This window comes from Mobula birostris, chromosome 14 (assembly GCF_030028105.1).
Source record: "Mobula birostris isolate sMobBir1 chromosome 14, sMobBir1.hap1, whole genome shotgun sequence".
Lineage (NCBI taxonomy): Eukaryota > Metazoa > Chordata > Chondrichthyes > Myliobatiformes > Myliobatidae > Mobula > Mobula birostris.
Window position 1 is genome coordinate 89,233,968 of NC_092383.1, and position 26,719 is coordinate 89,260,686.

General features: G+C 43.2%; 1 protein-coding gene across 1 annotated transcript in view; it reads right to left on the reverse strand.

Moving 5' to 3' along the window:
* Window positions 1-1,464: 1,464 nt before the first annotated feature.
* Window positions 1,465-26,719, reverse strand: part of LOC140210078 (N-fatty-acyl-amino acid synthase/hydrolase PM20D1-like) — a 104,520-nt gene continuing 79,265 nt past the window's right edge. The window contains exons 9-12 of the mRNA XM_072278871.1: window positions 20,115-20,186; window positions 18,094-18,259; window positions 13,908-14,007; window positions 1,465-3,453 (exon numbers count right to left, since the gene is read on the reverse strand). Of these exons, the coding sequence (XP_072134972.1) occupies window positions 3,363-3,453; window positions 13,908-14,007; window positions 18,094-18,259; window positions 20,115-20,186 (429 nt within the window). The 3' untranslated portion in view covers window positions 1,465-3,362. The remainder of the gene's footprint in view (window positions 3,454-13,907; window positions 14,008-18,093; window positions 18,260-20,114; window positions 20,187-26,719) is intronic.

Genomic DNA, 26,719 nt, shown 5'->3' on the forward strand with positions numbered 1-26,719 from the left:
CATCTTCCTTACCACCCTATCTACCTGACCAGACACTTGCAGTAAACCGTGAACTTACTCTCCCAGGTGCCCCCGATGCATAACGCTTCCCAAGAGCCCTACCATTCACTGTACAAGTCCTACCCTCAGATCTCCCAAACTGAAATAACTCACACTTATCTGCATTGAAAGCCATTGCCAGTCCTCAGCCTGCATACAAACTGATCAAGATCCCTGTGCATCTTCATAACCTTCCACACTGGCAATTTTAGTATCATCTGCAAACTTACCATGCTGTGTACATTTACATATTTAATTATAGATAACCAAGGTCCAACAAAGGTCCAAATGAACGTGCAAGCTCTTCACAGGCAGCGCCAGAGATCAGCACTGAACCCTCGTCACTGGTGCTGTGAGGCAGTGGCTCTGCTAACTGCATCACAGTACTGCCCAAGAAACTGTCAAGAAGCAAGAAGGTAAGCATTGCTTGCATTCAGTAAGCTGCTGGAAGGAACATTCACATTCAGATTAATTTATTACACGTACATCAAAACCTGCAGTGAAATCTGTCACTTGTGTTAACCACAAACGATAAGGTAAAGACTAGCTTTATTTGTCACATGTACATTGGAACTTGCAGTGAAGTGCATCATTTGTGTCAAATCAAATCAGTGAGGATTGTGCTGGGCAGCCCACAAGTCACTATGCTTCTGATGCCAACGTAGCACGCCCACAACTTACTAACCCCAACCCGTACCTCTTTGAAATGTGGGAGGAAACTGGAGCACCCGGAGGAAACCCAAGCAGTCATGGGGAGAACGTACACACTCCTCACAGACGGTGAGATTCAAACCCTGATCTTACAGCCGGTGGTGTAGAGGGGGGAATGTACACACTCCTTACCGACAGTGGGATTTGAACCCCAATCTTACAGCCTGTGCTGTAGAGGGGGGAACGTACACACTTTTCACAGACTGTGCGATTCAAACCCCGATCTTACAGCCGGTGCTGTAGAGGGGAGAATGTACACACTCCTTACTGACGGTAAGATTCAAACCCCGAGCTTACAGCCGGTGCTGTAGAGGGGGTAACGTACACACTCCTTACAGACGGTGGGACTCAAACCCCGATCTTACAGCCGTTGCTGCAGAGCTTTGCGCTAACCACTATGCTACCGTTCTGCCGTGGATGTGCTAGGGGAAGTCTGTAAGTGCCACCACACGTTCTGGTGCCAACATTCAGCTGAGCCTTCCATTTTCTAACGCCAGGACTATGATCACGCACGCTTGTGAGGAATTCCATTACTTCCCTTGTGTATCTGACAATGAACTGATCTGATTCACGTGGGGTTTAGCACCTTGACCGTGGAGTAACACTATCTCGTTTGGCTGTATTCATGAGTGTTCGTGTATGGTTGAACAACAATTAAACTTGAATTAAATTAAATTATGAACGGACAACACAAGGGTACATGATCCTGAAAGATTTCAATTTGACCACTCAAAAATATTTATTACGGCAATAACTAATATACTGATCTGACAAGGGAAATCAGGAGCCTAGCTGGAAGAAGTTCCCTTTTCAGAATAGTGTAAACTTTAGCTTTATAATTTATATAAGAATGAAATCAATATACATTAACTTTGGTCAATAAATATTATGTTGAAAATATTATATGTTAAATATAAATCCATAAAATCTACATCACTCAAAAGATATTGAATGATATGTAGAGAAGGCATTTATCGGTAACACCAGCAATTAATGTCCCTCCTTAATTGTCCCTGACCGTCAACAGTTAACAGTCAATCCATACTGATGAGTATGGGGTCACACAGAAAGGAGGGTAGAGTTCTCAGACCAAAGTTTCATGGTCACTGTTGACGTGAGTTGCTAATTATTTAGATGAATTTAAATTTCCCTGTGCTGTGATTGGATTCGAGATTGTGCAATGGTCTGCACATCTGGCAAAGTAATCACTGCACTGCTATATGTAATCACGTGGATTTGTGCAATTTAAAAGTGAAGTACTCCAGATGTAGTAAACGGCAAACATGCTGGAAGGACTCAGCAGGTCTCTCTGTGACCGGTTGGCCTTCTGCCAGTTCCCTGGTTTCCAACATCACAACAATGTGCTGGTAGGTAAATTGGAGATTGCGTATATAAAAATACACAAAATGCTGGAGGAACTCAGCAGGCCAGGCAGTATCTAGGGAAAAGAGTACACAGTCGAGGTTTCGGGCCGAGTCCTGAAGACGGGCCCCTCCCCCCATCTTTTTATCCTGGCACCTTTCATCTTCTTTCTCAGTCCTGACGAAGGGACTCGGCCCAAAACATCGACTGTTTACTCTTCTCCATAGATGCTGCCTGGCCCGCCTAGGTCATTGGCAAAAACACGTCAAGGGAAACTAGTGGCCGTGTGGTAATTGCAGGGGAGAGAAGAAAGAGATTAATGAGAATTGCACCCCTGGATGATGGTATGGATCTTCAAGACTGGACAGTCTCGTTCTATGTCATTACAAGATACAATGTCAGTCAGCTTCTGTCGAGAGGGAATCAGGGTTAATGCTTTGGATCAATGATCAGATGTTAACTCTGATTCCCTCCACAAGGATGCAACCTGTCTTAGAAATGCCAAAGTAGGACCAGTAAGCCATTTGGCCCTTTGAGCCTGTCCTGCCATTCAAATACAATCATGGTTGATCCATGGTTGGTGCAGTATGGATAAGACAAGACATTATTCCCTGTTTCCTTCCACACCCATAGATGCCTTTTGAATCTGACCTGCAGAGTATTTCCAGCCTGTGGTGATAAGTCATATTGTAGTTAACTGATAGTCATATTGATTAGAATTAGACAAGGTCTTGCTATTGCAACCAAGGTCAAGGTCTCATTCATTTAGTGTTTCTTCATGTGCCCGTTAACAGCAAAGGCATGTTCTGCTGCAAAAAAAATTCATCTGGATTCAGGTGTTCCTCAGCTTCTTTGAATTGTCCATTATCAAGCGATTCCACGAGCAAGGGACAACAGCTTAAAGGAGCAATTTCTCCCACTAGTATCCACAGCACTAACATGTCCCGGACTGCTCTGAGAACAACTTCCTCATCCTTTCAGGAAGACTTAGTAAACCAGTTCTACGGATACCCTGTTCCAAACACCCACGTGCCTCGACATTCCAAAAGCATGTGCTGTCAAAAGTTTATCCTTTGACATGCAGAAATGAGGTTGCGTCTTTTTTCTGAATCCACTTCAAGAGCTGTGGAAGGAATTAACTGCTGGCGAGGTTTGTGAGAACTTCATACGTTTCAAGATTGCATTGATCTTGGGGCCTTCTGTTGGCTCGTTCCCTGCAGATCATAGGAGGAATTGTGGGATGGGAGGCACTAAGAGTCTGAGTTCTGTATCAAGGTAAAGTAAAACTGAACCACCTCTTCATAGTTCCTCACAGGTATTCTTTCATTCACACCATGCAACCTGAAAAAATAAAAAACAGTTATGTTAAAAAAAAAATCATTTCTTATCAATGATAAGGCTATAGAGGAGAAAAATCAGGCCATTCAGCCCATCTGCTCTGCCATTCAATCATGGCTGATCTTTTCTTTCAACCCCATTCTCTTACTTTCTCCCTTTAACCCCATAGTTAATTATGATATTTTCACATTAATGCACCAGTTGCAATCCTTTGTTAAAACTGAATGTAGAGTGAGAAGCCCTCTTCTCATTACTACCATCAAGGAGGAGGTACAGGAGCCTGAAGAAACACACTCGGCTTTTTAGCAAAAGCATCTTCCCCTCTACCATCCGATTGTGAAAGGCCCATGAAGCCACGAAAGTCATAGTCATAGTCATACTTCATTGATCCCGAGGGAAATTTGGTTTTGTTACAGTTGCACCAACCAAGAACAGAGTATAAATATAGCCATATAAAACCAAAAATAATTAAATAATAATATGTAAATTATGCCAGGAAATAAGTCCAGGACCAGCCTATTGGCTCAGGCAACCTCACTTTCTCTTTTGCACCATCTATCTAGAATCAGAATCAGGTTTAATATCATTTTCTGCCATGTTGTATGATGTGGGCAATCATTGTCTTTCCATGACCATGATTGTTCTAGCCAATTTTTTCTATAGAAGTGGTTTGCAATTGTCTTCTTCTGGGCAGTGTCTTTACAAGACGGGTGACCCCAGCTATTATCAATACTCTTCAGAGATTGTCTGCCCTTGACGTCAGTGGTCACATAACCAGGATGTGATATTCACCAGCCGCTCATACGACCATCCACCATCTTCTCCCGTGGCTTTACGTGACCCTGATCGGGGGCCAAGCAGGTGCTACCCCTTGCCCAAGGGCGACCTGCAGGCTAGCGGCGGGAAGGAGCACCTTACACCTCCCTTGGTAGAGACACATCTCCACCCCACCACCCTATCAATGACATATGTCATGAAATTCATTGTTTTGTGGCAGCCGTACATTGCAACTATAAAAAAACTATAAATTACAGTAAGAAATATAACATTTTATAGCCAGCTGATGGTATAGTGGCAGCTGCACCGGAATTCAAGGCAAGTGCTCCCAGGTTCGAATCTGGCTAGTTGTCTGCATGCTTTCCACCCGTGCTGGGTTGAGTGTCGAGCTACCAACTCGGCCTCATAAAATACAGTCAAAAATGCTGAAGAAACAGCAAGGTTGCCAGCCAATGTGCCAGAGGACATGGTAAGGAATAACTATATATATATATATATATATATTAAATAGGTAGTGCGAAGAGAGAGCAGAAAAGAGAGGTATCTATGTATCTACTTACTTATTTCTTTGCAATGTATTTCATGATATATGTCAGTGATAATGAACCTGATTCTCATTCTGCAGGGCATTGCAAGAGAGCACAGGCTATTTTTGAAAGGCTTAGGAACGTATGTCAGCACTGGTATTGCATTGAGTATTTAAAAGGCCTTTTCTAAGTCCACAGCAGAATGGAGATCAGATCGGAAATTGTGCAGAGCAGTGGCAGATGGAACTTAATTCTGAGAAGTGTGAGGTGACACATTTTGGGAAGACAGTAGGGGTCGGGCAGATACTATAAATGATAGGGTGTTAAATAGGCCAGTAACGTGGCAGTTTTTGTAACGTTATTACAGCATCAGCATTCTGGGTTCAATTTCCACCGTTGTCTGTAAGGAGTTTATACGTTCTCCCTGTTACGAACCCACAGGTTTCATTTACTGTGGACTGTCACTTTAAGCGCCTGAGTGAGGTGGGACTATGACATCAGTCACAGGCTGAAGGAGTTTGCTTCAGATTTTTACAGAGAGAGAGAGACTGGGGAAGCCAGTAGCTTCAGCTCGTCGCAGCTGAGGCTTGGAACTCTCCTATGGTGGGTTGATCATCAGCACACGGTGCATAACGGATGTGTGACTGTCACTTCGTATAATCCATAGGAGTGGATTTTTGGGATATCTTGTGGGACCACTGGTGTAGCCCTTGCCTGGGTGCGTTGTGTGGTAACCACTGAAAGACGATATTCCTGTGACAGGTCACTTTCGGTGGTAATTCGTATGTGGATTTGGAACGTCACGGCGGACAAGATCTACGGCGACTGTTATCTCATTTTACCTGACGTGGAACTTGTGGAATACTTCGTACTTACCTTCCCTCTCCATTACAACGTGGATTACAAGTATCTCTCTCTCATCATTTATTTTGTGGATTACCGAACTTTCCTACTTTACCATCTCGAGACTTTAAACCTTGTTTCCCCAAGCTCAGTAGTTTAGGAGTTATACTTACACACATATATACACATAACACTGTTAACTTTTGTCTATCTTGGTTGAGTTACTATATTATAAGTAGATACTAATAAAGATGGTGGTTTTAGCATTAAAACCCAAATCAGTGTGAAATCTCTTGCTGCTAGTTTGTTTCTAAAACTTTACAGTTTGTAACATCCCCCTGACTGTGTGGGTTTCCTCCCACATTCTGAAGACATGGGGGTTAGTAGGTTTATTGGTCACGTGGGTGTAATTGGGTGACGTGGGTTTGTTGAACCAGAAGGACCTGTTGCTGTGCTGTTACCTCTAGATAAAAATTTAAAAAATTACAAACATTGTTGGACAGAAAGTTGAAGTCCACAGTTCAATGAAGGTGGTAACACAGGCTGAGAGTGTTGTGACAAAGGTGCATGGAATGCTTGCCTTCATAGTCCGGGACACTGGATATCTAAAGTTGAGAGTTTATTTTGCCACTTTACAAAGCATTGTTGTGGCCATATTTGAGGTATTGTGAGTTGTTCCAGTCGCCATACCATTGGAGGGATATGATTGCACTGGGGAGAGGCCGGAGGAAATTCACCGGAATGTTGCCTGCATTGGACAAGTTTAGTCATGTGGAGAGATTGGACAGGTTGGACTTGTTCACCCTGGAGTGAAGGAGGCAGTGGAGTGAGATGATAATTGTTTATAAGATTATGAGAGGCATAGACAGAGGAGACGTTATCTTTCTCCCGTGGTAAAGGTATGAAGAGGACGTAGGTGTAAGAGGAAAGTAAGGAGTGTTGAAGAGGACCAGAGGGGTAAATTTTTTGGTACCGAGTGCAGTTGTTATCTAGAACACACACTAAAAGCCCTGTTGAAGAGTACTGGCCCAAAACATCGACTCTTTATTCCTTTCCATAGATGTTGCCTGACCTGCTGAGTTCCTTCAGCATTTTGTGTGTGTTACTCTGGATTTGTGTGTGTTACTCTGCAGAATCTCTTGTGTTTAGGTCAGAGGAGATAACACGGTCAAGTACAGTTAGACAATCACATAAAGAGGCAGGGCATGGAAGGCTATGAACCTAATGTGGGAAAATGAGATTATTGTACATAGAATGTAGAACACTGCAGCGTAGTACAGGCCCTTTGGCCCACAATGTTGTGCTGACCCCTTAACCTACTCCAAAATCAATCTTACCCTTCACTCCTCCATCGCACTCCATTTTCTATCATCCATGTACCTACTTAAGAGTCTCTTAAATGTCCCTACCACCACCCTGCCAGTGCACTCCATGCACCCAACAGGCTGTGTAAAAACAAAACATGCCTCTGGTGTCCCCACTATATGACCAACACCTTATAATTATGCTTCCTTGTATTAGCCATTTCTGTCCTGGGAAAGTGTCTCTGGCTGCAGGTGAACCAAATGGGACGACATGGATGTGATGGGCCGTTTCCATGCTGTGACTATGGCTACGTCCACACGAGACCAGACAAATTTGAAAACGCCAGTTTCGCATAAAAATGACGCGTTTTTACACTAAGCGTTTTTAAAAATACCTCTGTCTACATTAAGACGGATATTTGGGCGAATCTCCTCCTACTGGGCATGTGCAGGACACACAGAAAACAAGCGAAGAGGAAACGGTATACTTGGTGCGCGTTTGTCCCGTTACAGACTAGAAAAACTTAAAAGGAAATTGCCAAACAAAAGACTTGATGTGCGTCTGTCCAGAAACATTTCCTACAGCCATAGTCTCCTCACCGATGAAAGGGACAACAGCTACAACTAAATGCAATAAGGCTTGTTACTGGGCAAAAGTGAAATTTGCTGTTACCTCATTTGTTTGCCTTTACTTTTGCCATGTCTTTGTGTATCATTTTGCTGTATTTAACATGTTCAATAAAATGAGTTACTGGGCAAAAGTGACAATTGTATCTATTGAATGTTTGCACAAGCAACACATTAATAAAGCACCTTGTTAAACGTATAAAACATGTCTGCATCAGTGTTATCTTGCATTTCCATACAATGTTACATTAGGCTGTTACACATCTATTGTCAGATATTGTTGTGGTGTTGGAGGTTGCGTTCAAGAAAGCAATGAAAGGCCGTGCTGCCGGTACCGTTTGTTCCGGCACATCATGACAGCGGTTTTAAAAATAGTCAGTTACCCCGTACACACTACGCCCGACATTAGGCGTTTTCAGATTTATTAACTGTGGAGAGCGTTTCTTGAAAATCTCCATTTTTGGGGGAGGAAAACGCCGTTTCAGTGTGGACAGAGGGTCAAAACGAAGAGAAAAAGCTTCAGTTACGGATTTATCTGGTCTAGTATGGACGTAACTTCAGTTACTCCGGTTAATCTGTGTCTGCCATATCAGCCAATGTATATAGGTTCAGCATGGAAATCAAGTACTGTTAATTTCTGTTGCCCTGACGACACAGCAGAGAGTCTGTTTTTCCAGCTATTTGATGTTAGTCCCATTCAGCTCTGTTTACGTCGGGCATGTCTTCTGGAACTTAAACACTCACTGAATATGAATGACCTATTCAAATCATTCCACATAGGCAAGTACGGCCACCTGGGTGTGTCAAAAATTGATTAAACCTGCTCCCGACTGGAGCCTTAGATCCCACACCTCCAGATTCAGGAACAGTTATTACCCTACAATCATCAGGGTTCTGAATCAGCATGGATAACTTCACTCATCTCATCTCTGAACTGATTCCACAACCTATTGACTCACTTTCAAGGACTCTTCATCTCATATTCTCGATATTTATTGCCTATTACTTCTGTTTCTTTTGAATTTGCAGAATTTGTTGTCTTTTGTGCATTGGTTTTTTGTCCTGTTGGGTGTGATCTCTCATTGATTCTATTGTGTTTCTTGGATTTACTGTGAATGCCTGCAAGAAAATGAATCTCAGGGTTGTATATGGTAACCTATATGTACTTTGAACTTTGAAGAGGCTTAGTGTGCAGCCAGCGCCATTTTCCTAGGGCAGAAATGGCTAATATAAGAGGGCATAATTCTAAGGTGATTGGAGGAAAGTATAGGGGAGGGATGTCAGAGGTAGGTTTTTTTACACAGGGAGGGGTGGGTGTGTGGAATGTGTTGCCAGGGGTGGTGATAGAGGCAGATACATTAAGGGCATTTAAGCAGCTCTAGGATAGGCACGTGGATGAAAGAAAGACGGCGAGTTGAGTGGGAGGCAAGGCTGGAATAACATGGTGGCTGAAGGGCCAGTTCTTTGCTGTAGTATTCTATGTTACTTTATTTATTTAGAGGTACAGAGCTGAACAGGTCCTTCTGGCCCAATGAGCCAGCAACCCACCTGTTGAACACCAGGCTAATTGCAAGTCGATTCACTATGACCAATTAGCCTACTAACTGGTACGTCTTTGGACTGTGCAAGGAAACCCAAGCACCTGGAGGAAACCCATGTGGTTCATAATGGGAACTTACAAACTCCTTGCAGACGGTGCCTGAATTGAACTCTGAACTCTGGGATGCCCCGAGCTAAAATAGCATCGTGCTAACTGTTACGTTATGCTCTTAACTACAACAAGCAACTTCCCTCAGTACAAGGAGGGTAATTTTGCCAGGAGATACAGCGAGTGGAGGATAGTTACTTACAAATTATGGTGTACAAAGTCACTCTCAATTACTAGCGTGATCGCTAGACTTGATTGACAAGAAAATTACCCAATTTGGCTGGCTGAAATATGCACCTTTCCTAAGGCTGTTCTTACATTGAGAAAACAGAGGCAAACAAAAGAGTAAGTAAATTGAGGATGCTCAGAAGGGTCTTGGCCTGAAACATCGACTGTACCTCTTCCTAGAGATGCTGCCTGGCCTGCTGCGTTCACCAACAACTTTGAAGTAAGTAAATTATAGTGATTATACATGGTGAGAAAACTATTCACAGACAGAGCAGGGAACATTTGCTAATACCTGCCACCACAGTGCTTACTATATGCAATACTGCAATGGAGGCTGGAAACTGATCCATCCTGGGGCTGGAGGGTGGGTGTGTGTGTGTGTGTGTGTGTGTGTGTGTTGAATGGGTGGGAAAGGAGTTTGTTTTGCTATTGTTGTCCTGTCTCGTTTGGTTGTAGTTGCTTGTGTTGTTCTGCTGAACATATTAGGCATACAGTATCTATAAAATGTAGTCACCCCTGTTGGAAGTTTTCATGTGTTCGAAAGTTGTAAAACAATAAACAATGGATTTAATTTGGCTTTTTTTGACTCTGATCAACAGAAAAAGATGTTTTCCTGTGAAAATAAAATACATCTCCACAAAGTGATCTAAATTAATTATACAAAATAATTGATTGCATAAGTTCACCCCATTCAAGTCAGTATTTAGTAGAAGCACCTTTGGCAGCAATTACAGCTCTGAACCTGTGTGGATAGGTTTCTATCAGCTTTGCACATCTGGACACTGCAATTTTTCCCCATTCTTCTTTACCAAACTGTTCAAGCTCTGTCAGATTGCATGGGGATCATGAGTACACAGCCCTTCAAGTCTAGCCATAAATGACTTAGCCATTGCAGGGCATTAACTTTGTTGTTTTAAAGCCATTCATGTGTAGCTTTGGCTTTATGCTTGAAGTCATTGTCTTGCTGGAAAACAAATCTTCTCCCAAGTACGTAGCAGTTTTCTTGCAGAATGCACCAGGATTTCTCTCTACTTTTCTGCATTCATTTTACCCTCTACCTTCATAAGCCTTCCAGGGCCTGCTGCAGTGAAGCATCCCCAGACAATGATGCAAACACCACCGTACTTTACGGTAGGGATGATGTGTTTTTGATGATGGGCAGTATTTGGCTTATGGCAAACATAGCATTTAGTCTGATATCCAAAATGCTCAATTTCGGTTTCATCAGACCATCGAACCTTCTCCCAACTGACTTCAGAGACCCCACATGCCTTTTGGCAAACTCTAGCCGAGATTTCATGTGATTTCTTCTCAACAGTGGCTTTCTCTTTGCCACTCTCCCATAAAGCTGAGACTGGTGAAGCACACAGGCAGCAGTTGTTGCAGTCTCTCCCATCTCAGCCACTGAAGCTCGTAACCCCTCCAGAGTTGCAACAGGTCTCTTGGTGGCCTCCTTCACTCATCCCCTTCTTGCACGGTCACTCAGTTTTTGAGGACGGTCTGCTCTAGACAGATTTACAGCTGTGCCATATTCTTTCCATTTCCTGATGATTGACTTAACTATACTCCAAGGGATATTCAGTGACATGGAAATTTTCTTGTATCCATTTCCTGACTCGTGCTTTTCAATAATCTTTTCGTGGAGTTGCTTCGAGTTTTCTTTGGTCTTCGTGGCATAATTTTTGACAGGATACTGACTCACCAGCAGTTGGACCTCCCAGATGCAGGTGAATTTTTACTAAAATCAATTGAAACATCTTGACTGCACACAGGTATCTCCATTACCTAATTATGTGACATCAAAAACCAATTGGCTGCACCAATGATGATTTAAAGGGGGTGAATACTGATGCAATCAGTTATCTTGTGTTTTATATTTTTAGATCACTTTGTAGAGATTTGTTTTCACTTTGACACAGCACAGTCTTTTTTTGTTGATCAGTGTCAAAAAAAGCCAAATTAAATACACTGTGATTCAATGTTGTAAAACAATAAAACATGAAAACTTCGAAGGGGAGGGGGTAACTACTTTTTAGAGGTGCTGTATGTTGGTGGCAGAATGTGTGGTGACTCCTGCGGGCTACTGCCAGCACATCTTTGGGTGTGTGGGTTGTTAATGCAGACAATGCGTTTCACTGTATATTTTGATGTACATGTGATAAGTAAACCTGAATTTGGATCTGAAATAAATATGAATTGATAATCAGAACTATTGGCTTTGATTTTCTCTTCAAATATGTATCCTAATATGGTGAATATTAGCAAGATGTTTTACCTCATCTGTGCATCTTATTATTTATTTTTATTTTTATTTATTGAGAGACAGCATGGTGTAGGCTGTTCCGGCCCTTCAAACCACACTGTGCAGCAACCCACCAATTTACAACGACCAATTAACCTACCAACCGGTACGTCTTTGGACTGTGGGAGGAAACTGGAGCACCCAGAGGAAACCTACAGAGTCACGGGGAGAACATACAAACTCTTTACAAGCAGTGTTGGGGAATGTACCCGGGTCGCCCGTATTGTAAAGCGTTGTGCTGACCACTAAGCTACAGTGACACCATCTGGTGGCCTCCTAACCGGCAGAATCTCACTGACTTGGCAATTCCTTTTCAAGAAAATGCAGTATTGATGTACTATAAAACAAAACCAGAAAATGCTGCAAACACTCAGCAAGTCAGGCTGCATCCGCGGGAAGAGACGGAGTTAATGTTTCAGGTTAAAGTCGCTCTTTCTTCTCTCCTCTCCCATCCGGCTGAAGAACGAGAATGCACGCCACCAGACTGAAGGACAGCTCCTGTCCCTTCCGGCAAACTCGTGAACAGGTCTCTCATACACTGAAAGGGTAAACGCTTTATCTCCAAATCTACCTCTATGTACTAAGGCACAACCTTTGTTCTGCGTGCTGTCTGTACAAAGCATTAGGAAAGCAGTGCCAGTGTCTTCACGTTCTTGGGAGGTTAAGGAGGTTCAGCTTGTCATTGTCCACGAACAAACTTCTATAGATGTCCTGTTGAAAGTGCCCTGACTATTGCATCATGGTCTGGTACGGCAAGTTGAATGTGCAGGAACCTAAGAAGCCACTGAGAGTAGTGGACTCAAGCCAATATATCATGGGCACACCATTGGGCAGGAGGTTCAGAAGCCTGAAGTCCTACACGACCAGCTACTTCCTTTCAACCAACACCCCCCAGCAACACCTTAATCACTACAGTTTGGCACTGTAACTATTTTGATCACTTTGCACTCAAATGGAGATTTTGCTCTAATTGTGTTCTTTGTTGTTAAATTATGTTTATTTATGTTTTTTTCTTTTCATGTGAATGCTGCTTATATGATGTAATGTGCCTGTGATACTGCTACAAATAGTTTTTTTCAGACCTGCACAGGCAGGCAGCTCCCAGTCTCCACCCAGCTAAGAGTCAGCAGCCACTCATTTCCAACTCATCACCTGCATCCTATTTAAACCCAGCTCTCATCTGCAGGCCTTGTTCACCCATCCAACCAGCCAGCCCCAACCACTTGCTCCTAGCCTTGTTGCCTGGTTGTGTTTACTCTCTGTTCTCTCGTGTTTTGTGGCCCTGTTGCCTGGTTGTGTTTAGTGTCCGTTTTCATGTGGTTTGTGGCCTCTTGTGGCTTATTACTTTACAGTTTATTTTTAAAGCTCTAGTTCGCTGCTAAATCATCTCTGCTGCTTTGTGTTTGAGTCAAGCCTCCTCTACATTTCCTGACAACCAATGTTTCATGAAAACCATGCATTTAATACGAGGGAAAACAGTAACAGAATGCAGAATAAAGTGTTACAGCTACTGGAGAAGTGCAGTGCAGGCAGACAGTAAGGTGCAAGGAGAGAGGTTGTGTCAAGAGTCCACCTTATTGTACTAGCGGATCATTCAACAGTCTTGCATCAACAGGATAGAAGCTATCCTGGAGCCTGGTGCTACGTGATTTTAGACTTCACTGTACCTCAGAATCAGAAGCAGGTTTATTATCACTCACATGTGTCGCGAGATTTGTTGTTCTGCGGCGGCAGCATAGTGCAATACATAAAAAAAACACATTACAATAAGAAACTTCAATATAAAACTTAGCACTGCAAAAAGAGAGCAAAAATGCTGAGGGACTGTTCACTGGTTCGTGGACCGTTCAGAAATCTGAAGGCAGAGGGGAAGAAGCTGTTCCTAAAATGTTGAGCGTGTGTCTTTAGGCTCCTGTACTCCATCTCTGATGGCAGCAATGAGAAGAAGGCGAGTCCTGGTTGTTGGGTTCCTTGTTCATGGGTGACACCTTCTTAAGGCATTGCTTTTTGTATGTGACCTTGATGATGGAGAGGGTTGTACCCGTGATGGCGCTGGCTGAGTTTATGGCCCTTTGCTGCTTTTTCCCATCCTGTGCTTTCATGACAGTTATAAATCAATACTATTACCAATAAACTGCTGAGGTGGAACTCATAAAGAGAATACTTAAGACATGAACAGTACCCTTGTACCAACATCTTACCGAGCAATGTCCTCTTCCTTCAAGATCATTGGGGTAAATCTGTAAAGTTCTGTGGTCAGGTTCTGGTAGTGCCTGGTGTCAGTACTTGCAATGCAGAGGCCTGGATGCAAAGGGGAGGAAATTATATAAATAATTAGCACAGCAAAAACATAAAACACGTTCCACAGAACGTTATGGTCTTTGACCTGAAACATTAACTTTGTTTTTCACTTTTTACAGAATACATCAGGGCTGAAAAACATTTCCAACAATTTCTGTGAAATTCCAGCATCTGCAGAATTCCTGTTGTTTCCAACAATTTCTGTTCTTAATTTTTGAAAGAAGTGTATAATTTTAATGGACCATCGCTAAATGAAGGGGCAACTGTGAAAGACGTTCTGGAGGTGGACAGTAAGTTTGAAGCCAACTTTGGAAGGCAGGTAATGTTTAATAATTCCATGGTTTTTATTTAAGAAGCTATGAACTGAGTAGAGGGCACTGGATATAAACTTTTGAGGTTCCGTCTTCGTTGTAACTTTGGAGAGTGTGCAGAAGCACAGAGATCTTCAACACCTTCTACTGTGTTAATTAAAACACCCTTCTTTTCACCCTTCACTCCTTTCCTTGTGTAGAAGATATGAAAGCCTGAAAACACAACCACCAGGCTCATGGATAGCCTCTATCCCACTGTTATAAGACTATTGAATCGTCCCCTAGTATGATAAAATGAACTCTTCCTCATTATGACCTTGCACATTATTGTCTACCCTCATTTTCTCTGTAATGGTAACTCTTTATTCTGCAGTCTGTTATGATTTTTACCTTGTGCTACCTCAATGCACTGTTGTAATGGGTTGATCAGTATGAACGGTATGCAAGACAAGGTTTTCACTGTCCCTCAGTACAAGTGACAATAATAAACCAATTTAAATCTGGTTGTTAAATGTAGTTCTTCATAATTGGAGTGTTGTTGGGAAAGCACGTGAGAACCCGGGCTATGGAGAAAGAAGGGAAAATGGCATTGCTGGGATTGGCATAACAGGATCTAGCATAACCTCAATGGACTGAATGGCCACCAATTGTGTCATAATTCTAGATCAGTGGGTCTCTGGAAACGCACGAGTAGTTAAAGGATGCTATGTTTGGAATTTCTGTAGGATTATTTTCAACCAGATTGCAGTCATGGATCAGTAATCCATCGAAACTGTTTGATGGCTCTGGGCCTGGACTCACCGGAGTTTAGAAGAGTGGGGTGGGGGGGGGGCTCTCATTGAAAGCTATTGAATTTTGAAAGGCCTCAATACAGCGGATGTGGAGAGGATGTTTCCTATAGCTGGGGAGCCTAGGCCTCAGAGTACAAGGACGTCCCTTTCGAACAGAGGTGTCGAGGAATTTCTTAAGCCCAAGCATGGTGAATCTATGGAATTCATTGCCACAGAGGGCTTTGGAGGCCAAGTTGTTGGGTATATTTAAAGCAGAGGTTGATAGGTTCTTGATTTGTAAAGGTGTCAAAGATTTCAGGGAGAGGGGAGGAAAATGGGGGCTGAGGAGGATAATAAACCGGCCATGATGGAATGGTGGAGCCAATAGGTATAATTCTGCTTCTACCTTTTATGGTCTAATGGTCTTAAAATTCCATGCCTCTCCTGTTCTCCGCGGGCACTAAATTAGGGGTCTTCCAAGCGACCTATTGGAGATTTCAGGAACACGTTAGGGAGGAGATGTGGCAGCATGGATAGAAAACATCTACAGTTGGAAAGTAAAGATCTGGGGTAGGCGTTTCCGACTCGGAAGGGACGAGGTGCTCCCCAGGGTTTGTTAATGGTTAAAGTCTGCTGCTGCTGCTATGCGCATGGGTGATCTAACGACAGCAATCAGTGATGACAGACAGTGGGAACAGCTGCAGAACTCTGTATGTTTGAACAATAATGTTTGCACAGTGGTTGAGTAGATGCCGGAATCAGTAAATGCATGTAGTATATTTCAGAAGACGAAACAAGTATGACAAACTTGCAAATATTTACTTGGTGGCCACTTTATTAGGTGCAAGAGTGGAACCTGGTGTGGTTTTCAGCTGCTGTAGTCCATCTGCTTCAGATGGGCTCTTCTGACCATGCCACTGGGTTATTTGAATTCCTGTCACCTTCCTGTCAGATTGAAACAGTCTGGCCATTCTCCTCTCACCTCTCTCATTAATGAAGCATTTTCACCCACAGAACTGCCACTCACTGGAGAACCTTTGTATTTTTACAGTATTCTCTGTAAACTCTAGAGAAAATTCCAGGAAACCAACAGTATCTGAGATACCGCGAACACGAGGAATTCTGCAGATGCTGGAAATTCAAGCAACACACATCAAAGTTGCTGGTGAACGCAGCAGGCCAGGCAGCATCTCTAGGAAGAGGAACAGTCGACGTTTCAGGCCGAGACCCTTCATCAGGACTAACTGAAGGAAGAGCTAGTAAGAGATTTGAAAGTGGGAGAGGGAGGGGGAGATCCAAAATGATAGGAGAAGACAGGAGGGGGAGGGATGGAGCCAAGAGCTGGACAGGTGATAGGCAAAGGAGATATGAGAGGATCACTACGGTTGTATCTGAGATACTCAAACACCAGCAATCATTCCAGTCAAAGTCACTTGGATCACATTTCTTCCCCATTCTGATGTTTGGTCTGAATAATAACTGAACCTCTTCCACCATGTCTGCATGTTTTTATGCATTCAGTTGCTGCCACATGATTAGCTGATTAGATATTTGCATGAACGAGCAGACGTACCTAATAAAGTGGCCACTGAGTGTACAGTCAGCATTGCTAAGTAATACCTTAAGGTGCTTCATGATACAATACAAAAGACAAAGAAAGAAACATTCAAAGAGATGATTTGTAGTTTCAAGGAGACAAAGGAGACAGCAGATGGAGGAATATAGATCAAACTGCTGGAGGAACTCAGTAGATCAGGCAGCATCTGTGGAGGGTGAGAGATGGTGGATGCTTCAGGCCGAGGCCCTGCCTCAGGACTGGTTTAGGTTTAAGGACAGGCTAGGGAAAGTGGTGCTGAGAATGACGAGGGAGGAGATGTGAGAATAGTGGGTCCGGGTGCCAGAAATCACGGGCCACACCAGTGAGGTGAATGTGTAAGAAACTGGTGTTAGAGGGGAAAGTAGAGACCATCAGACCAAGCAGCAAAATTAGGGTATTCAGCCTTTCGAGTCTGCTCTGCCATTCCATCATGGTTAATTTATTATCCACCTCAAACCCATTCTTGTGTCTTCTTCCCATAACCTTTGACACCTTGACTAATCAAGAACCTACCAACTTTTGCTTTAAATATGCCCAATGACTTGGTGTCCATAGCTGTCCTTGGCAACGACTTCCTCCTGTTCACCAGATTCTGACTGAAGAAATTCTTCCTTATCGCTGTTCTAAAAGGATATCCTTCTATTCTGAGGCCTGCCCTCTGGTCTTAAACTCCCCCATTATAGGAAATATCCTCTCCATGTCCCCTCTATCCAGGACTTTCAATTATTTGGTATGTTTCAATGAAATTCCTCCTCATTCTTCTGAACTCCAGCAAGTACAGGCATTTTGAGGAGCCATCAAATGCTCCTCACACATTATCCTTTTCATTCCCAGGACCATTCTCTTGAATCTCCCCTGGACCCTCTCTACTGCCAGCACATCTTTTCATAGATGAGGGGCCCAAAACTGCTCACAATACTCCAAATGTGGTCTGACCAACACCTTATAAAGCCCAGAGGAAGGAGTGTCCCAGTGTTACAGGTCTGCAAAATCTCAAGATGTGGATACAGAGAGAGCTGCGCAGATTCTCCTGGATTTTGTGAAGAAATATTCAAAAGCTCCTTTCTCTCGTAATCCACAGCCTCTAATAACATCAAGTTTCACGATTGATTACTGTCATTGTTCAGTGCATGAGTATAAAAGAGAACAAAATACTTGTTACTCTGGATCCAATACTGTCCAAACTATATTGATATGCAAAGTTAACTTCCAAAAACACATTATTCACGAATGCAGCATAAGAATATCCACATGTGAAATTGGCTTAAGTTCCCTCTATTATAGGGAATCCAGTCAGTCACAAGCGGACACAGAGATCAATAACTTCAGCCCGGAGTGACTCCAGTTATTGCAACCTCTGAAACAAAATGGGATGGAAACTTTTTAGTTTGGTCCTGTCTTCTCTTACCTGGAGTGATGGTCACATCAGGGAAAATGTTGCCAATTGTTGCTTTGATAACTTGGTACCCAAAGGCGTCATCATCATAGGAACTCATTGGAATTGGAGGACTAGATTGTAGAACTTCAATCTTAACTCGCTCATCAGAAATAATATGCTGGATCTGCTGGAGGAGCTGAAAGAAGATAGAACACAGTTCAGAAGGATGGACAACTGACAGACAGAGATCTTATAGAAAATACATGAGGTGACCACTTTATTAAGTATACTTGTACATTTGTTAATGCAAATATCTAATCAGCTAATCGTGTGGCAGTAACTCAGTGCATAAAAGCATGCAGACAGGGTCAAGAGGTTCAGATGTTCAGATCAAACATCAGAATGGGGAAGAAATGTGACCTAAGTGACTTTGGTGGAATGATTTTTGGTGCCAGATGGGGCAGCTTGAGTATCTCAGAAACTGCTGATGTCTTGGGATTTTCACTCACACCAAGCTCTAGAGTTTACAGAGAATAGTGTAGAAGACAAAAAAAAACATGCAGTGAGCAGCAGTTCTGTGGTCAAAAATGTGTTAATGAGAGAAGTCAGAGGAGAATAGCCAGACTGGTTTGAGCTGACAGGAAGGTGACAGTAACTTAAATAACCATGTGTGTGCAGAAGAACATCTCTGAATGCACAACACATCAAACCTTGAAGTGGATGGGCTACAACAGCAAAGACCACACTGGGTTGAAAGGTATTCCTTTCTCATTAATGTGTTTTCGCCCACAGAACTGCCACTCACTGCATTTTTAAAAAATTTTTGCACCATTCTCTGTAAACACCAGAGACTGTTGTGTGTGAAAATCCTATCAGTTTCTGAGATACTCAAATCACCCCATCTGGCACCTGCAATCATTCCACAGTCAAAGTCACTTAGATTGCATTTTCCCCCATTCTGATGTTTGATCTGAACAACTGAACCTCTTGACAATGTCTGTATACTTTTATTTATTGAATTGCTGCCACATGATTGGCTGATTAGATATCTGCATTAACAAGCAGATATACAGGTGTACCTCATAAGGTGGCCACTAAGTGTACAAAGAATACATTGAAAAGTCATTTTACCACACAGGTGAGTAGACAAAGTACAGGCTGGCCCACTGCAGGCAAATGAGGTTGGTGTAGATAGGCAAAATTGTTGTTATGAAGACGATGGGCCAAGTGTTCTGTTTCTGTGCTACAAACCAATGTTAATCTAATCTGAAAATAGGCATTCCAAACCAGACCCAACCCAGCCATGCCCACCTTGAATCTAGAGAATCTGTTTCAGTTGTGTTTGACACACGTATACTGGCTGGTTAACTTTTGAAATAATAGCTAAGAGGATCTCTTCTGTCTGGACATTGGAATGACGGTACCTCGGACAGTGCCACATCCTCTGATAGACACCTAAATCCTTGCACTCCAGTTGAGAGATGGGACTTAGAACATAAGACCATTTGACATGGGAGATGAACAGGACATTCAGCCCATCGAGTACTCTCTGGCTGATTTATTATCCCTCTCAACCCCATTCGCTTGCCTTCACCCCGTAATTCTCGACACCCTTACTCACGAAGAACCTCTCAACCTCTAATTTAAATATATATATATATACTTGGCCTCCACTGCTGACTGTGGCAATGAATTCCAGTTTCACCACATTCTGGCTTGAGAAATTCCTCCTCAACCTCATCTCCGTTCTAAAGGGACGTCCCTCTATTCTGAGGCTGCGCCCCCTGGTCCTAGACTCCCCCACTATTGGAAGCATCCTTTCCAAATGCACTCTATCTAGGCCTTCAATATTTGACAGGTTTCAATGAGATACCCCCTCATTCTTCCGAACTCCAGTGAGTAAAGGCCCAATCCAGCATACATTAACCCTTTCATTCCTGGGATTATTCTCATGAACCTCCTCTAGACTTGGTGCACAGAGATAAGAGTGCTAGCCACCAAGCCTCATCCAACACCATTTCCATCTGCTCTGTAATTGATATGTAGAATACCTCTTCTAGCCTGTGAGCTGGGTGAAGGCGGAAATTCACTGTTGCTCTTGCAGAAGAAGCAATCATGTTTGCCTGAATAGGAAGAAAAAGAGAATTAATGAAGTCATGTCAACAAATTCCCTCATCAGCTCTGCACTAAGCACTTGCCCAGGACAATGCAGAGACCTGCAAGAAAAGATGTTCCACATTAATGTATCTAGAACATCCTAGGTAATAGTAAAAACCAAAGTCCTGTATCAGCTTGATGCTGTCTTATTCACACCTGGCCTGACCCCATTAGCATTACCTGATCTGAGCTCAACCCGATCATGGCCAATCCAAGCCAAATCTGACCATGGCCACTCTGAACCCAACCTGACCACTGCCAATTCAAGGCCAATCTGACTACAGCCAATCCGAGCCCAACATAACCATGGCCACTATGCACTGTGGGCGTACCGTGGTCTGGAGGAGCATTGTTTCGTTTGGTTGTATATATGTAGACAGATGACAATAAACTTGATCTTAAACTTGGGTAAGTAAATGGATTAGAAGAGTATGGGGGATGTGAGTCAAATCTGATAGAATGGGAATAGATAACATGTACATCGAGTTGGGCCGACGAGCCTGTTTCTTGCTGTTTTATCTAAGACTCATGAAATATTGCCAATTCCTTATCATCTTTGAATTGAGTGGCTTTGTAGGCTATTTGAGAGTCAGCTACATTGTTGGGTCTGGGGTCAGGTACTAGCCAAACTGGGTGTGGAGAGCCGATTCCCTCCCTCATAATCCCCTAGCTGTCCCAGCACAACATCCATTACATCGCCTTTCCTGCTCTCCTTGTTCTGTTGATCATTATTGGGTCTGTTCATATGTTCACAGTTTAAGTTTGATTATTGACATTTGCGCATGTGACCATTCTGCTAATTGTTGATTGCTGTTTGTGCTATTGTCTTGTGAATGGTTGGTTCCTATTGTGTTGTCTATTATGGTATTGTCCTGTGTTTTACCAATTTCCCCTGGGATCAATAAAGTATGACTATGACTATGACTATGGCTATGGCTATTTATACCTGGCACTGAACCACAATCAATTCTGTTATGTTTCACATATTGGCAATAAAGTGATTCTGATTCATATGACATCAGTGACCCGACGGGATTTACAGCTGTTTCACGAGTAAGCTGCAGAAATTGGCATTTCCAGCATTGAGGACATCGTCAAAAGGCGGTGCCTGAAGAAAGCAGCATCTCCCATGAAGGACTCCCATCACCGAGGACATGCTCTCTTCTCACTGCTACTATCAGGGAGGAGGTACAGGGGCCTAAAGATACACACTAACGGTTTGCAAACAACTTCTTCCTCTCCGCCATTAGATTATGGGTGGAGAAGGCACCACAGTAGCGCAGTGGTTAGCGCGACACTATTTCGGCTCAGGGCGTCGGAGTCTGTAGTTCAATTCTGATGCCATCTGTGAGGGGCCTCTGTATGTCCTCATGGAACGTGTGGGCTTCCTCCAAGTGCCCCATTTTCCTCCCACAGTCCAAAGACATACTGGTTGGTAGGTTAATTGGCCATTATAAATTGTCCCGTGATTAAACTAGGATTACCTAGGGAGTTGCTGGGTGGTGTGCCTTGAAAGGCCAGAAACTCCTATTCTGCACAGTATCCCAACAAATAAATAAATAAGTACGTCAGCAAGGATTGTGCTGCGGGCAGTCTGCAAGTGTTACCGTGCTTCAGGTACCAACATAGCACCCCCACAACTTAGCAGCCATAACCCCATATTTTTGAAATGCAGGAGGAAACCGGAACACCCGGAAGAAACTCGTGATGTCACAGGGAGAATGTACAAACTCCTTTACAGGTAGCGGTGGGAATCGAACCCCAATCATACAACTGGCGCTGTAGTAGCATTACGCTAGAGAGTTGAATTCCTGTCTCTAGGTTGTTAGTCTAATAGGTTAACGTCCATGCCATCATCACTTCTAGAGGCAAGATGAGGAGATAGCTTCTCACACAGGGATCTCGATATTCTCCTTGAAAAGATGGTTGGAGCTGATTCGGTCTGTGTGCTTGACATCTGAGAACAGAGATAATCATAAGGATGCGGCATGTGACAAAGTTACAACAAGGTGAATGGTTCTCTGCTCAAAGTTTTTCCAATTCCATTCTGTCCTGGAAAAGTTTTGAAGTGGAGTGAAGCCAGCTGCAGTACCACTAACTTTCAGCGGGTGGAGTGATGGGCCCAGGAGGGTCTTTGTTAGCCTGAACTACCGGGTGTTACGATTAAAAATTAGCTTTATTTGTCAGATGTACATTGAAACATACAGTAGAATGCATCGCTTCCACAAAGATCATGCAAGTCTGAGGATGTGCTGGGGGCAGTCCACATGCACAGCTGTGTTTGTGGTGCCAACATAGCCCTAACCTGTGTGCATTTGGAATGTAGGAGATATTGGAGCACCTGGAAGTAACCAACACAGGAGAACGTACTAACTCCTAACGGACAGTGGCAGGAATTGAACCCTGGCCACCGGCACAATAAAGTGTTTACTCTAACCACCATGCTACCATACAGTGCATCCGATTCATTCATTTTCCACTCTCACCCTATCGGGCCTGCACAACACTGACCTAACGTCCCTTCAGCTTAGCTGTTCCAGATTCTAATTGAGTGAACCCGGAGTTGGAAGGGTTTGGTCTGGTCTGGGGATGTCATTAGTACAGGGTTGAGGGAGCACGGATTGGGAAACTGGGCACAGTTTTAATTGCAAAAGTCACACGAGCCCTCCTGACCATCACAGACGGGCCTGGAGATGTTAGTTTTTTTTTACAGACTGCTTATGCGCTTTCCACAGTCTGTGCGAGCCTGTGGTAATGCAAATTGATTCACTCCCAGCCAACAGCACAGAGCGTCTTGAAATTCAGTGCAGGAGCTGCAGCTTAATATTGAAGTGACATCAGCTCCATTGTAGACGCTCAGAAGAGAGGCTGCTAGGTACATTCCAAACTCAACCCCTCACCCTTTTCATTCTCTCGTTCCCCCTACCTCTCTCTCATATCAAGTCTTCATTTTGTCTCACTCTCTCTCTCTCTCTCTAATTCTCTCTTTCCTGCATCTACCTCAACTCTTTCTCTGGTTTTCTGACCAACTGTTCCTCTTTTTGCCTCTCCCTCACCTCCCCAACTCTCTCACTCTATTTCTCTTTCTCCCTTCTTTCCCATTTCTCTCTCTGATTTTCCATCTATTGCACTCTCTTTTGTCTCTTTCACTCATTCCCTCTTCCCCTTCTTGCCCCTCCCTCTCAGCATTGTTTGCTTGTGATTTCCTTCCTCAATCCTTCCACAATCTATCTCTCAACATCCTGTGCATATCTGTAATTTAATTCCTGGCTGTACTTCGCTGGATTTCCTGTTATATCTGCACTGGAATCTACTTTACTGTCTGCTTGGTTCTGAAGAATAAACTAGAATTAAATGCTTATGACCCCTGCCCCCCCCCCCCCCACCAACCTGCTCTCAATGGGTCCAATAGGTGACTGAGTGACTGTCTGTTCAGATTATAGACCCCTTTAACATACAAAACTGAGCTCTCACATCAAGATACCATACCAACCCCCCTACATGTTTCGATACATGAAATTCCAGATGCCAGCGAAGCCCACAGACTAGACTTTTGTTAAGTTTCTTGGCCCAATTTACAGAATGAATGAAATTGCATCATTATGTTCTTCTGTCATGATGGGGGGGAAGCCAGAAATATGAAGGATCCCACCCACCCTGCTCATGGATTGTCCCAATTCCATCAGGAAGGAGGCCACACAGCATCCGTACTGGGACTACCAGACTCAAAAAGCTGATTATTTGATCAACATCTCCACTCATTAACCCACTCCACCACAATATACACATCACCAAGACAATCACTCGGTGAATACAAGTTATTTGTACATTGTGTTTTATAGGATTGCTTTAAACATGTATTTATTTTTTATTGTTCTTTATGCTTATTGTTTTTTTTCTGACCTTTCACATCTTATCACCTGCCTATAAACTTCTTCTTGGACCCTCTCCTCCTTCCCTTTCTCCTACTGTCCACTCTCCTCTCCTGTCAGCTTCCTTCTTCTCCAGTCCTTGACCTTCTCCACCTACCTGGCTTCAGCAATCACCTTCCGTCTAGCCTCCTACCCCTCCCCCTCCCCACCTTTTTATTCTGGCATCTTACCCCTTCCTTCTAAGTCCTGAAGAACAGTCTCAGCCTGAAATGTCAACTGTTGACACTTTTCCATAGATGTTGCCTGGCCTGCTGACCTCCTCCGGCATTTTGTGTTTTGAATTTCCAGCATCTCAGAATCTCCCATTTTATGCTGTATTGGATCCAGAGTAACCATCATTGTGTTCTCCTTTACACTAGTGTACTGAAGAATGACAGTAAACAATGGATAATCTTGAATGCAGATTGGTTAAAATGTACCGGAATATTTCTGAACGTTCTTTGAAAAAATCCGCAAAAAAATTGTGAAGAGTCTGAGTAAAGGACTGCTTTAGCAGCCCTTTGCAATTTATGAGCTTATTGTTGTTTCAATGAGCCCAGTTCTGTGGCTGTATTCCAAGAAACCACCAGCCTCTAACAGCACACTTCAGAGAAAACAGAACTCCCGTCAAAAGCAATAAGAAAAGTTGACAATTTATTCTTTGTTTCCTATTTTTGGACTTTGAGAATAAATTAAGACTGAAAAGGGAAGGAATTTACCAAACAACACACATCAAAGTTGCTGGTGAACGCAGCAGGCCAGGCAGCATCTCTAGGAAGAGGTACAGTCGACCTTTCAGGCCAAGACCCTTCGTCAGGACTAACTCAGCCAACTCATCATCCAACTCAGAACCCTGTATAAGCCTAGTCAATCTAGTCTTTCATCATATGAAAGTCCTGCCATCCCAGGAATCAATCTGGTGAACCTTCTTTGTACTCCCTCTATGGCAAGAATGTCTTTCCTCAGATTAGGGGACCAAAACTGCACACAATACTCCAGGTGTGGTCTCACCAAGGCCTTGTACAACTGCAGTTGTAACTTAATGTAACTTTCATTTAGTTTTTTTTGTGTGTGTGTATATGTATGTGTGTACCGTATCTATACTGCATATATATTATCGTACTGTATACACTTACTGTAATTGACATTAATAATGTTTTTATTGTTATGTATTGCAATGTACTGCTGGCGCCTAACAGCAGATTTCACAACATATGCCAGTGATATTAAATGTGATTCTAATTAACATGCCAGCATATTACTGTGACGTGGGAGGGAACTGGAGAAGCCAGGAAATTCCACACAATCCCTTGGGGAATGGTATCCAAGTTTGCAATGCCTGGAGCCAGGATTGAACCTGGGTCAGTGGGGCAGGGAGGCAGCAGCACTAACAGCTGGTTACTTGTATTCAACTCTCCAGTCTGCCTTCAGCACATCTCATTCCCACTTTTTTCTTCCTGATGCTGGCTCGAAAATCACAGGATAGTTCCACACATGACCCAACAAGTACATAGTTTTCTAAAGAGTTATGGACAGTTTCGACTATAAGACATATGTTTTATGTTCTATGTACGCAGGAGAAGGATAAGGCCAATCGGCCCATTGTGTCTGCTCCACCATTCCATCACAGCTGATTTACTATCGCTTTGAACCTCATTCACCTACCTGCTCACTGTCATCTCAGACATCCAGAGTCATCAAGGCTGTCTACAAGAAGGGTCAGAGCCGCCTCTATTTCCTGAGGAGACTGAGGTCCTTTAACATCTGCTGGACAATGCTGAGGATGTTCTACAGGTCTGTGGTGGCCAGTGCTATCATGTTTGCTGTTGTGTGCTGGGGCAGCAGGCTGAGGGTAGCAGACACCAACAGAATTAACAAACTCATTCGTAAGGCCAGTGATGTTGTGGAGATGGAACTGGACTCTCTGATGGTGGTGTCTGAAAAGAGGATGCTGTCTAAGTTGCATGCCATCTTGGACAATGTCTCCTATCCACTACATAATGTACTGGGTGGGCACAGGAGTACATTCAGCCAGAGACTCATTCCACCAAAGTGCAGCACTGAGCGTCATAGGAAGTCATTCCTGCTTGTGGCCATCAAACTTTACAACTCCTCCCTTGGAGGGTCAGACATCCTGAGCCAATAGGCTGGTCCTGGACTCATTTCATAATTTACTGGCATAATTTACATATTACTATTTAACTATTTATGGTTCTATTACTATTTATTATTTATGGAGCAACTGTAATGAAAACCAATTTCCCCCAGGATCAATAAAGTATGACTATGACTATGACTATCAAGAACCTGTCAACCTCCACTTTAAATATACCCAATGACTTGGCCTCCACAACTGTCCATAGTAATGAATTCTATCATCATTTGGCTAAAGAAATTTCTCCACATTTCTGTTCTAAAGTGATGTCTTTCTCTTCTGAGACTGTGCCATCTGGTCTTAGACTTCCCACTAAAGGAAACATCCACTCCATCAAGTCCTTTCAATATTCGATAGGTTAGTGCAGAAGGTGCTTGGCATGCTCACCCTTATCAGTCAGGCACTAAGTTCAGGAAACACATATAAAAGTTGC